The 13,854-nt window shown below is 41.6% G+C and overlaps 1 protein-coding gene across 2 annotated transcripts in view; it reads left to right on the forward strand.

Moving 5' to 3' along the window:
* Positions 1 to 13,854, forward strand: part of cacna1da (calcium channel, voltage-dependent, L type, alpha 1D subunit, a) — an 82,589-nt gene that overhangs the window by 46,776 nt on the left and 21,959 nt on the right. For both annotated transcript variants that reach the window (XM_083533787.1, XM_083533786.1), the window contains exons 23-31: positions 3,434 to 3,540; positions 4,520 to 4,607; positions 4,696 to 4,803; positions 6,065 to 6,117; positions 6,333 to 6,479; positions 8,462 to 8,663; positions 8,750 to 8,908; positions 9,275 to 9,385; positions 12,107 to 12,190. In XM_083533787.1, the coding sequence (XP_083389913.1) occupies positions 3,434 to 3,540; positions 4,520 to 4,607; positions 4,696 to 4,803; positions 6,065 to 6,117; positions 6,333 to 6,479; positions 8,462 to 8,663; positions 8,750 to 8,908; positions 9,275 to 9,385; positions 12,107 to 12,190 (1,059 nt within the window). The remainder of the gene's footprint in view (positions 1 to 3,433; positions 3,541 to 4,519; positions 4,608 to 4,695; positions 4,804 to 6,064; positions 6,118 to 6,332; positions 6,480 to 8,461; positions 8,664 to 8,749; positions 8,909 to 9,274; positions 9,386 to 12,106; positions 12,191 to 13,854) is intronic.

The following is a 13,854-nucleotide window of genomic DNA, read 5'->3' on the forward strand; positions in this document are numbered from 1 at the left end:
GGAGACTCTGGTGCTCGCTTCATGGTTTTCATGTGGTTTTGCCTCCCCACCTGCCAACCCTGCACTATATACAGTATATTCACTATTACTTCTTTCCCAATTTAAGTGAATAAGTTAGAGGGGTGTGTGCTTAAATGGGAATACGCTCCTCGTTTCTTTTATACAAAGAGCATATATGGTAAATATATATAGTTAATGCCAAAGACACAAACGATACAATTAATTTTTACATAAAACAAACTCAACACATCCCCCCTTTAGCCTTTTTTTGAGGAATGTATTATTTTTAGATTTTTTTGAGGAATGTATTAATGTGCGATGGTGTAGAAAGTGGGCGGGGCTTCCAGAAAGCCTCAGGGTACCTGTAACTGTCAATCATTCCCATTTTTACACTTTAATTGGCTCATATGCCTTTTTACTTGATGGCAGTGGTGGGGGTTTGCTCTTTGTTCCTGTCACACACTGTGCTCCATGAGTAAGTCCTGTGTAAAATGTGTGAAGGTTGGCAGGTCTGTAGGCTTTTATTTGAAAGATTTTTTTGAATGCATGTTGCTTTGACTGGTGCCGGGATAAAACCAACCCTGCTGCAGTCAAAGCTTCGTCTTTACCTCATAACTGCCTGACCTCATAAAATGGAGCAGAAACACCCATGCCCAGGCAGCGCATGAACATCTCCATGAACATCTACAGCGTGTGAATGCAGCATGGTTTCCACACCCACAGGGGGCAGCACAGGATTCTGTTTGACTGCCTTAAAGTTTCAAATTACTCAGGTTTAGAATGTATGTTAAACATGCCTTCATCAACTTCCTGTCAGGTGTAAAAGAGCCTTGTTCCATGTGTGAGCACTTGCAGAACAGTGGAGGGTATAAAGAAGAGAACAAATCAAATCCTCCAGCTTCTTATTTTCAGATTCAAACAATCAAGCTTTACCAAAGGGCCGTATTTAATGATACTGCGGGCCGTATTTAATGATACTGCGGGCCGTTTTTAAAGATACTGCGGGCCGTTTTTAAAGATACTGCGGGCCGTATTTAAAGATACTGCGGGCCGTATTTATTGATACTGCGGGCCGTATTTATTGATACTGCGGGCCGTATTTAAAGATACTGCGGGCCGTATTTAAAGATACTGCGGGCCGTATTTATTGATACTGCGGGCCGTATTTAATGATACTGCGGGCCGTATTTAATGATACTGCGGGCCGTATTTAAAGATACTGCGGGCCGTATTTAAAGATACTGCGGGCCGTATTTATTGATACTGCGGGCCGTATTTATTGATACTGCGGGCCGTATTTAAAGATACTGCGGGCCGTTTTTAAAGATACTGCGGGCCGTATTTAAAGATACTGCGGGCCGTTTTTAAAGATACTGCGGGCCGTATTTAATGATACTGCGGGCCGTATTTAATGATACTGCGGGCCGTATTTAAAGATACTGCGGGCCGTATTTAAAGATACTGCGGGCCGTATTTATTGATACTGCGGGCCGTATTTAATGATACTGCGGGCCGTATTTAAAGATACTGCGGGCCGTTTTTAAAGATACTGCGGGCCGTATTTAATGATACTGCGGGCCGTATTTAAAGATACTGCGGGCCGTATTTAAAGATACTGCGGGCCGTATTTAAAGATACTGCGGGCCGTATTTAAAGATACTGCGGGCCGTTTTTAAAGATACTGCGGGCCGTATTTAATGATACTGCGGGCCGTATTTAATGATACTGCGGGCCGTATTTAATGATACTGCGGGCCGTTTTTAAAGATACTGCGGGCCGTATTTAATGATACTGCGGGCCGTATTTAATGATACTGCGGGCCGTATTTAATGATACTGCGGGCCGTTTTTAAAGATACTGCGGGCCGTATTTAAAGATACTGCGGGCCGTATTTATTGATACTGCGGGCCGTATTTAAAGATACTGCGGGCCGTATTTATTGATACTGCGGGCCGTATTTAATGATACTGCGGGCCGTATTTAATGATACTGCGGGCCGTATTTAAAGATACTGCGGGCCGTATTTAATGATACTGCGGGCCGTATTTAAAGATACTGCGGGCCGTATTTAATGATACTGCGGGCCGTATTTAAAGATACTGCGGGCCGTATTTAATGATACTGCGGGCCGTTTTTAAAGATACTGCGGGCCGTATTTAATGATACTGCGGGCCGTATTTAAAGATACTGCGGGCCGTATTTAATGATACTGCGGGCCGTATTTAAAGATACTGCGGGCCGTATTTAATGATACTGCGGGCCGTATTTAAAGATACTGCGGGCCGTATTTAATGATACTGCGGGCCGTATTTAAAGATACTGCGGGCCGTATTTAAAGATACTGCGGGCCGTATTTAAAGATACTGCGGGCCGTATTTAAAGATACTGCGGGCCGTTTTTAAAGATCCTGCGGGCCGTTTTTAAAGATCCTGCGGGCCGTATTTAAAGATACTGCGGGCCGTATTTTAAGATACTGCGGGCCGTATTTAATGATACTGCGGGCCGTATTTATTGATACTGCGGGCCGTATTTATTGATACTGCGTTCAGAGGAAGCTGGCCTTCTTTCTATGCTCTGAGGTTTGCTGCTTTGACGCTCGCTGTATCTCTCTCTTGGGATTTTAGGAGACCAGGAGCAGGATGGAATGTCATTGCAGCACACATGAATGTGATTGCAAGAGGATTCTTTTTTATCTACTTTTCTTCTCTGCCTTTCTGGCGCCAAACAAACTACATGTTGTATTGCTTGCCTGGTTGTCTCTTCTCACCTGGCACTTTCTTATACAAAACCTCTTACTAACACATTCATGCTGTACGGGTTTGGCTTTAAAGTGTTAGCTTTAGTTTGTAGCATGACTGCACCATACCTGAACTGTAAGAAGCTATCCATGAGTGTGTGCATGTAGCATGTAATAACTAGTCTGTAAATGTAAGGGCTCGGTTTTTGTGATGATGGCACGAATCCTGAAATGCAGCATCGCATAGGCTAATTCTTCACATGTAATTATTTCACAACTATCAATCATTTACAGAAGGAAGTAATTGTTTTGTTCAACACTGGAGCTTTTCAAATTAGGCGAATTTTAATAGTTAAATTGTCATGAGATCACGACTCGTACCAAAGAGACACTGAAAACGTATGTAAATTCTTTATGAAGGTCTGTGAAACAGACAAGCTATCTCTATGGGTATAATGACAATGATTTCTATTATAATAATAATTCATTGATGTTCTTGTTTGTAGCACATAAAACAGTTCTTGGTTAGATAAACAAAGACTCTGTGTTATAGCAGAAGAAATCGGATTTTGTTGCCAGCACATGAAATAGAGTCCTGAATGTGTTCTCTGTACATGTTATGAGCGAGTGCATGTGTTCTACGCCTCGTTCTCTCCGATGTGGACATGTGCTAAACTCCTCCTCCTCAACATGCAGATGATGACGTTCGGAGCGGTGTTCCATAAGGGGGCGTTCTGCAGGAACTACTTCAACTTGCTGGATCTGCTGGTGGTGGGCGTGTCTCTGGTGTCATTTGGGATACAGTGAGTTTACTGGCTTACAGATATAGAATTTTATTTGTTGTGACCTTACGCTGATTTAATTATGCTACGATACATTAAAGATACATATGAAGCAGCAGCCGGTGCAATGGGATTTACCTCTATTACAATGCAGTGCTATTTAACACAATGCGATTCAATGGAGAAAACATGATGATCTGCAATTCAATATGGTACAAAGACTTTTTTTTTTGGATAAAATAAAAGCAGACATACTTTTCCTGTTGTGTCTGCAGAAAGATGCAGCTTTGCCTCTGTCATGTATCCATGCATGTCTGTATCCTATGTGACTTTCAGGACACGCCTCGGTCTTCGTAGTGTTAGGATACATCATATTTACATAGTCCAGTGATGCTGAGAGAAATCGATTTACATAGAAAATATTGGCGACTTTCTAAATAATAAAAGTAGGACGCATCTACTAATAATTATATATAAATAATTAAATAATTATGTAATTGTCTTCACCGATGCAAATATGTAAAAAATGATGCATCATGATACAAACGTCAACTCGTGTCTGATGCACTTTTTTCAATTAATACATCGTTACGCTCTTAATCTTTATATACATATACATATAAGTAGAAAGAGAGATAGACAGAGCGAGAGAGATAGAGTAAGATGGTATGATGGTAACTGAATTCCTGGACAATTAGCCACCATGTTCCCAGTTTTTAATCCTTGGTGAGCGGTTTGCCCTTAATTGATTTTTTGTGGGTGTGGCTAAATGTAAATCTGCTTTGCTGTAAACATTCGTGCACATTTACAGCTAATTGGTATTTATCATATGCACATGACTTGAGTATGAAGACCACCATCATCACTAAAGCATCTCTGAATCTTGTACCCTTGCAGGGGGTTTATGTCATGTCTCATTGCATTAATCTTATCAGTTTTGGAGACATCCTGTGTGTGATTGTTTACTGTATAAATGAGAACAAGTGTGTTTATTGTGCAGATCCTCTGCGATCTCGGTGGTGAAGATCCTGCGTGTCCTGAGGGTGTTGAGGCCCCTCAGGGCCATCAATAGGGCCAAAGGACTAAAGGTTGGTAAATGTCAATGGCCTTAAAACTAAATAAATGCCCAGTGCAGTAAAGGATGGTTTATATCTAAACATTTCCTTCTCTGTGCAGAACGTGGTCCAATGTGTGTTTGTGGCTGTCAGGACTATCGGCAACATCATGATCGTCACAACGCTGCTCCAGTTCATGTTTGCCTGTATCGGTGTGCAGCTCTTTAAGGTCAGTCAAGGCAGATATTCGCTGATGTGCGGAGGAATGAAACCTGGGGAGGTGGTTAAGGCTCTGGATCACTGATCAGAAGGTCTGGGGTTCAAGCCCCAAGTTGCCGCTCTTGGGCCCTTGAGTGAGGTCCTTAACCCCTCAAGAAAGAATTTCACTGTACTGTAATGTACAATCTGACAAGTAAAAAACCCTTTTACCAGCTCCATGATTTATCAGGTTACACTATATTACATGTGTTCTTGGGGAGGTGGGAGTTTAGGGGTTAAGGCATTGGCCTCCAAAGGCCATGAGTTTAAATCCCAGCCACAACAAGCTGCCTCTCCTGGGCCCCTGAGCAAGGCCCTTAACCCCACAGCTGCTCAGTTGTAGTCCTTCTGGATACAGGCATCTACTTAGAGATGTAACGTAATGAAGTACAAATACTTTGTTACTGTACTTCAGTAGATTTTTTTGGTATCAGTTTTTTACTTGACTTTATTTTTCTGACAACTTTTTACTTTCACTCATTACATTTTTACACAAATATCTGTAATTTCTACTTCTTACATTTTTAAAAACAGATTCATTACTTTAGTTTAAATCTATTTGGTGACATGATCAATATTTGTGGCTTTTTGAATCCACTGCTGCATCATTTCCTGTTTCTCACACACACCACAGACGTGGACTAGTTTCTGAAGCTCACAGTGAGCAGGCAGAAGGCAGTAAGAAGTCTGGGGTTAACGTGGATGAGACAGAGGGAGTCAGTGATGAGAACATGACTGAGAACAGAGACATTCCTGATCACCTGATCATCATCTACTCTCTGCTTGTGTTCTATATGGTGGATCTTCAGTCTGAATACATTCATTAGAAAACAACATTCGTTTATTATAATAATAATAATAATAATAATAATAATAATAATAATAATAATAATAATAATAATAATAATAATATAATAATATATATATATATATATATATATGATGTGAGGTTCAGTTACCAGCATGACACTAAAACAGTTAGTAATAATCACTACCTTTGACTGAAGTCCATGTCAGAGCCCAAACTTCTTTACTTTAACTTGAAAAAGTGTAAAGTAAAAAAGTGTAGTCAGAACTCCAACTTTTACCAGAGTCTTTTAAAACATAAGTATCTGCACTTCTACTGAGTGAAGGATGTGTGGACTTTTGCCCTCTCTGTATCTACCAAATGCCATAAATGTAAATGTTTTCTCAGTCACTCATGACTTTTGACCTCGTCTTCTGCTCCACAGGGGAAATTTTACCGCTGCAATGACGAGGACAGATCAACACCTGATACGTGCAAGTTAGTGTCTAGTAGAGGTTTCTCACTCACACACACACACACACACACACACACACACACACACACACACACACACACACACACACACACACACAAGTATGAGTATTTAGCCTTGAAGTCGTACTTTAAATACTCTGGTTACTTTAGCATGCTCTCAGCCCTCCTTCTCTCTTTCTCTGTCTCTCTCTCCTTCTCTCTCACACTACTGCTCGCAGGGGGACATTTATTTTTTACAAAGATGGAGACATGAATCATCCCACCATCCAGAAACGTCAATGGCACAACAGTGATTTTAACTTCGACAACGTGCTCATGGCCATGATGGCGCTATTCACCGTCTCCACGTTTGAAGGATGGCCTGCGTAAGACTTTTTTCTTTAATGACTGAGTTCAGATTAGTTCATCATCATTAGTATAGTTGTTCCAGATGTGGATCTGATCTCACAGCTGTGTAAGGCACATAAACAGCTTGATGCAACTTTAAAACATCCAGCAGTGAAGAAGCTTCATTACTCTCACTGACTCTTTCCCTCGTCCACGGGGAAATGCAGTGCTGCAGTTTGCACTGGTTTTGTGGTTTTGTGGTTTTGTGGTTTTGTGGTTTTGAGATTTGCTTTAAAGAAAACTGTTTGGAAACTGAAGTAGAATTGGGACGGAGCCACATACTGGACACGGATCAAAACTCTGATGAAATGTGACAACGTTCTGATATCAGATTCTGTCTTTACCAATATTCATCTACACGATAGAGAGAGAGAGAGAGAGAGAGAGAGAGAGAGAGAGAGAGAGAGAGAGAGAGAGAGAGAAATCAGGAAGAGGAGAGAGAGAGAAAGAGAAAGAGAGAGAGAACAGGAAGATGAGAGAGAGAAGAGGAAGAGGAAGAGGAGAGAGAGAGAGAGAGAGAGAGAGAGAGAGAGAGAAGAGGAGAGAGAGAGAGAGAGAGAGAACAGGAAGATGAGAGAGAGAAGAGGAAGAGGAAGAGGAGAGAGAGAGAGAGAGAGAGAGAGAGAGAAGAGGAGAGAGAGAGAGAGAGAGAGAGAGAGAGAGAGAGAGAGAGAAGAGGAGAGAGAGAGAGAGAGAGAGAGAGAGAGAGAGAGATAAAAACTGTAAATCATATACATTATGATGATAAACAGTGTGTGTGTGTGTGTGTGTGTGTGTGTGTGTGTGTGTGTGTGTGTGTGTGTGTGTGTGTGCTAAATAACAGTAGTTAGGCTGTAATAATGATCGTTCAGGACTGTAATTGCTGTTGTTGTTGCTGTATGTAAGAAAGGAGGTGAGCTGATGTGAAAAATAGTGTGCGAGTAATTGCACTGATACACAACCTCTTTATTACACACTCTCCGGGATATATACACAGTATACCGTATATACACACACACACACACACACACACACACACACACACACACACACACACACACACACACACACACACACACACACAATGCACTTACAAACTCTTGAGAGCAGAATATATTGAAATTGTATGTGTTTGGTATTAAAGCAGGATTTCTGTGATCAGAGCACATTTTATTGACAAATACTTATAATACATTTGTAGTGTGTACCTTTCCCTTTCTCTCAGTTTCTGGGTGTGTGTGTGTGTGTTGGTACTGGGTGTGTGTGTGTGTGTGTGTGTGTGTGTGTGTGTTGGTTCTGTGTGTGTTGGTTACTGGGTATGTGTGTGTGTGTGTGTTCTGGCAGCCTATATAGGAGCGTGTGTCTGCTTCCTATCAGTCACACACATCGTGCTGAAGTGTTTGGGACAGTAATCTACAGTATCTACAGTACAGGATTGTGTCCTTTGTTTAGTATAAAATGAGTTATAGACGAAGACTGACATGAAAATGAAAACTGTAATATTCTGTGTATAGAACCACATTACAGATAGTAGGTAGTAAAAATCACACAGTGTGGAGTTAAGCTGCAGAGGATCTTGACGTCTCTTCTTTACATCGCCAACTCACTTTGCTGTCGATGCAGATCACACCGATCTTTAAAACCTGCCCATTGATCATAATCATGTTAACTAATTGACTTGTTGTCTCTGCGTTCTCAGTTCCAGCTGTAATTTTGTTTGTGGTGCTAAACGAGGCCTGTTTAGCTGAGTAAGAGGATTAGCGGGGTGTGTGTGTGTGTGGGGTGTGTGTGTGTGTGTGTGTGTGTGTGTGTGTGTGTGTGTGTGTGAGTGTAAAGCGGAGCGTCAGCCGTTCCTGAGACAGTGATAAATGCAGTGCTGTACAACATTATAAATAGAAGCTTAATGCACTCTTTAGATAGATATATAAAAAAACTAGTGTGTCTGCATCGTCTCGTTCTGAAGGTCATTTTCCTTCTTCAGGCTTCTTTACAAGGCCATCGACTCAAACCGGGAAAACTACGGCCCCATCTACAACTACCGTGTGGAGATCAGCATTTTCTTCATCATCTACATCATCATCATCGCCTTCTTCATGATGAACATCTTTGTGGGTTTCGTTATCGTGACGTTTCAGGAGCAGGGCGAGAAGGAGTACCAGAACTGTGAACTGGACAAGAACCAGGTGTGTGTGTGTGTGTGTGTGTGTGTGTGTGTGTGTGTGTGTGTGTATAATACATAGTGTATAATCGTGTCTGCCCCGCCCCACAGCGCCAGTGTGTGGAGTACGCACTGACAGCCCGACCTCTGAGGCGCTACATCCCTAAAAACCCCTATCAGTACAAGTTCTGGTATATGGTGAACTCCACAGCCTTCGAGTACATCATGTTTGTCCTCATCATGCTCAACACGCTCTGCCTGGCTGTGCAGGTAAGAGTGCTCGCTTGTTTAGTCTGAATAAACCGAGGTGCTCATGTGGAACTTCATTAGAACCCCACAGGATCTGAGATGTCACCCAGGGTTCCTTCATCGCTCCTTAATCTTTTCTAAATTAATGTTCAGCTGGAATGTAGCTCCTTCCTTTCATTTCCTCGAACATTATTTCACTGGTGATTCAGGGGATAACACCTGCTTTCACACTGGCATGCAAAGTGACACACTTTCCCAATTCCCAACACTTGTCTCAGACTGATCCTGTGGTGTTTCCTTTAGTTCCCTGCTGCAATTATTAATAACAAGCTTTTATTCCATCCTTTCACACTGTCCTTTTCCTGTCTGATGTTTCTTTACATGCAGCACTACGGGCAGTCTAAAACATTTAACCACGTAATGGACATCCTGAACATGGTGTTTACCGCCGTCTTCACTGTCGAGATGGTCCTCAAACTCATCGCCTTCAAACCCAGGGTGGATATCTCTCTCTCTCTCTCTCTCTCTCTCTCTCTCTAACCAACCCTTATACAAACGTCCTATTACATGCTAATGAATAATCACAGAATTCCAATGATTGTACTGGTTTATTGTATGGACATGATAATAACCCCTCACTCCCTTCTCCCTACACCCAGCTGTTTGTTCCGAAGAAGAAACGAGTACTTGTAAGAGACACAGTTATCCCTTTTCCACCGGCATCACGTCACTGCTGGTTCCGGAACCGGTGCTGATTCTGGCATCATAATCACATTACTGTTAAAAAAAGGCCAGACAGGTGCAGGGTTTTACGATCATGTCTACATGTGAGACGTTTTCACTGCATCAAAATCTTCATCCTGAGTGCATTCGCAGTATAGCTTCTATTCATATGAAGTAGTAAAGACAGTGTGCTGGACTTCGTGGATCTTTGGTGTTGTGGAGAGGATGTCTGGGAGTGACATTGTCTATTATAACATGGTTAAATATAATCTGATACATTGCTGCACATTAGTGTTTTTTTAATTGGGGTTGGAGATATTTGTCTGGTTGCTTCTGTTGGACTTCAGCATTGTGCTCAATCTGTACATCATCTAATACTCCAACCAGGAGCAGCTACTGTTACTGGATACTCCATTCAGATGGCTACAGTTACACATTGACATTTACTGGCAGAATCAATTCAACAGATTAGAAATGATTCGTGATCTTAGGAAATTAGTGTCATAAGTCAAATTAGTGCAATTGTGAAACAAGAACAATGATGGAGCATATTTTAGTTTATATGCAGAAACAATACCACAACTAATAAAAAAAAAACAAGAGATTTGGCAGATGATGAAATAACAACAGCAGTCAGTGGAACAAAGGCTGGATCAGGAAGTTGGACAGTTGACAAAGTGAAGATAAAAAAAGCTGAGCTGAAGGAAGGGAAATAAAAAGACTCAGCACAGCACAGCACAGCACTCTGTTCATATCTATTATATGCTTGTGGATGAAGCACCGGCTCCGGATCCAGCGGCGTCCCTGTGCCAATGGAAAATGGTTAAGTGTGGTGTGCAGTGTTTAAACAGGTTCTCTCTGTTCTCTGTAGAGTGGAAACTACAGAGCTGCATGCTGCTCACAAAGTGTAGAAGAGTGATGCCCGGTCTTACACACACATCTGTTAAAAACTTTTAGGTCTACAATGAGTTAGAAAATAATCGTGTATGAAGGAGAGGGTTTTTAATATTTCACTTTGAGCGTCGGTCGGCTTTAGTTTTTCGGTGCCAGCAGTTTTTTGCCCAATTCTGCATGTGGATTCGGCGGCGGAGCTCCTCGGCGATGAAGAGAACTCTGATTGGCTATTCCTCTTAGCGAATGAGCACATGAGGAAAAAACAGAACTGACGAAAGTAAAGAGGGAACACAGACACTTGTTGTCATTCTTGCTTTTGTCTATAAAACTTAGCAGACATTGAAAAAATCTAGAGAATCTGTTAGTAATGAGTGCAGCAGCTGTAAATGTCGAAGCTTTATATATTCACCGATCTAGCTATTCCGGTTTCCCAGTTTAGATGCGGAATAGAGACTACTGCCACCTGCTGGTATGGGAGAGTTCTGTTCTCTCATACAAGTGCAGAGCGTACATGCGGTATGGTGGGTCAGATGCACATGCCAAATAATCGGCCTAATTTGCAGCACAATTAGCCGTTGCTGATCAATTAATCGCCTGACCGATCAGTCGTTCGAGCGCAGCTTTTCAAATTTAAACAGAACCTACTGCAACCCGACTCAATGCAAGTTAACTGAAGGACGAGTCTTGTATCATAAATGCATAAACACACACTCAGATGACTTTCTTGGCAGTTATGTAGCACACAGAGAGCTAAATAACACGATCTGTAACATCCCTGAGGGATTACTGCTACTGTAAGTCAGTTACGCTCTCTCAGTATCAGCCCAAAACTCTCATACTATAACGCATCCCTAATAAAAAGCATCTGATCAGTTCTCCAGTCAGAGGCAGCGGCTCAGCGCTGAGTGTGATCGGGCATCACTAGCGTAGGACTGAAAGACTAACGCGTAATGCACGATCCGTTTCCAGTTTGAAGCCAGCACCGGTGTGTGCGTTCAAACTCAAAATTCACGTGTGTGTGTGTGTGTGTGAATTTTGACACACATGACGTGAAGAAGTGATGTAATGTTAGATGTTATTGTGTAGTTCAGAAGTGGAGTGATCTGCTGCTAAATGTCTAAGAGTCATAGCTAATCCCTGCTGCCTGTCTAAGGGTTATCTTGAAGACCCGTGGAACGGGTTCGATGCTCTGGTGGTGATCGGCAGCATAGTTGACATTGCGCTCACTGAGGCTGATGTAAGTAAGCTCAGACCCTGGCCCCGCCTCCTCCTCCTCCTGCTCCTCCTGCTCCCTCCATCGCTCTCCTCTATTCCAGGTGGAGGTTGTGTGTTCCTCTAATGAACTTTTACAGCTCTGCCAGGATGTTTCAGATCCCTCAGAGCTAACTTTAAAAAACTATATTAAAAATGATCTTTCTTTTCAGAGGTGTGCTAATTTCTGTTTTTTCTCCTCTCTCTGTTTTTTTTCCTCAACCTTTCCTCCTGTGTCTTCCATAATGTTTCTCTTTTGATTCCTCTCTTTCTTCACCCCTTTCACCCTCGCCCCCCCTCCCCTCCCCCCGTGTGGTGTGTTCGTTTTTTGGTTTGTTTTTGCATTAACAGCATTATTTCACTGATGCTTGGAACACGTTTGATGCCTTAATTGTAGTTGGTAGCGTCGTAGATATTGCTATCACTGAAGCCAACGTAAGTATGAACAACTTCGCTTTTCTTTAGATTAGAAACCTTGCAAGAAAACTGTTGGGAGGATTACGTTTTTTTGGCTCTCTGGAGCATTTCAGATGCGTCTTAATGCTCGCAGAACACCAAAATCAAACTCTGATTTAAATGGACGTTGTGAATTTGTGATTTTAAACACAGGACGTTGAACAAGCTGAACAGAGTTTCCATATCTGTAGTAGAAGAACACAAGTGAGCGTATTATTCTACTGGAGATTCAAGCTGTAGCTCTGCTAACTGATACGTACAGTAACTGCCAGATCTTTTCTATAGACAACATGAAGGGATCTGAGAGCAGGGCTAAATCATGTATGAAATCTGAGAACAAGTTCCTGCTCCGATTACAAAACCTAATTTAAATAAAGGATAAAAAATGGGGTGTAAACGGTTCGGTAGAGTTATGGAGAAGAAATGCACAACATAATGCACATTTCTGAACAACAGTTTATATTTTTAAAACTATTTTAAAATTAAATGCCTAAAAACGTGGCAGATGATGGGATGTGACAGCGATTTCACGTATGCACAAAACAAAATTGTGTTTCCAGTACGGATCCAGTAGCCACAGTGACACTGCGCTCAAAGTGCGAGGCAGAGACTAAACAAACTTGTGATCCGCCGATTAATACGTTCAGTTTGGTACGAATATGTGTACAGTTACACCTTTAATCACCCTCAAAGGTCTCCATTTTCCAGTAACAGCAGGTGTGTTATTCCACTTTACTTTAGATGATACAGACAACTACCCTCTGTACTGATAAATAAATTTATTAATAATAAAATGTGCTTTTTAACCATTTAGAATCCCAATTAATGTTCACAAAACACCCACAAAATACACTAGTTTCTGTTCTCGCTTATGTTTTACTGTAACAGTCGTTCCATCATCATCAAAGAAGCAAAGAACCACCAGGAGGTGTAAACACCTCTGTCCTGAGAATTTCAGGGCCCATAAAGTTTTAGCTTCGAGTCTTCCAAAGCTCTGACGCTGAAGACTCCATAAATGTTAAATAAACACATCCCTACTTTAACTGCTATTGTTTTATATAGAAATCTCTGTCAGAGCTGCGAGAACTGTGAGAATGGACTCGTCTGACTGTAGATGGTTTGTGTGATATACAGTAAGAAGGTTGTAATCTCATCTCATGCGTTTTTTTTTGCAAGGTTTCATTCCTACAGTTTCCAACCAGAATGTCCTGAACATCAACATGTACACTTTGTTCTCCTGCTGCATATCTGAAATATATTACAACTTCAAGGGGTGGGGAACAAAATCTTCCAGGTTTAGGTACTGGGCTGTGTGTGTGTGTGTGTGTGTGTGTGTGTGTGTGTGTGTGTGTGTGTGTGTGTGTGTGTGTGCGTGTGTGTGCGCTTCAGAAGGAAGTGACTGTGATCATGTGATTAAGTTCCATAATATATCTGGCCTAACTCCTAATGTTATTTACTCTTATTATTTCTTTAGAAACTGTTTCAGGCAAGTATGGCGAGACCGGCTTTTGTTTTTTGATGATTCTCTTGAACTCTTTGAATCATTTGTTGTGAGGTTGAAGTTGTTTCTAATCACAAAAATGAATAAATATAAAGCAAATTCTAGGTGAGGTATTAGTTATGTTCGTAGAGATCAGAGCTGT

This window comes from Silurus aristotelis, assembly GCF_946808225.1.
Source record: "Silurus aristotelis genome assembly, chromosome: 28".
Taxonomy (NCBI): domain Eukaryota; kingdom Metazoa; phylum Chordata; class Actinopteri; order Siluriformes; family Siluridae; genus Silurus; species Silurus aristotelis.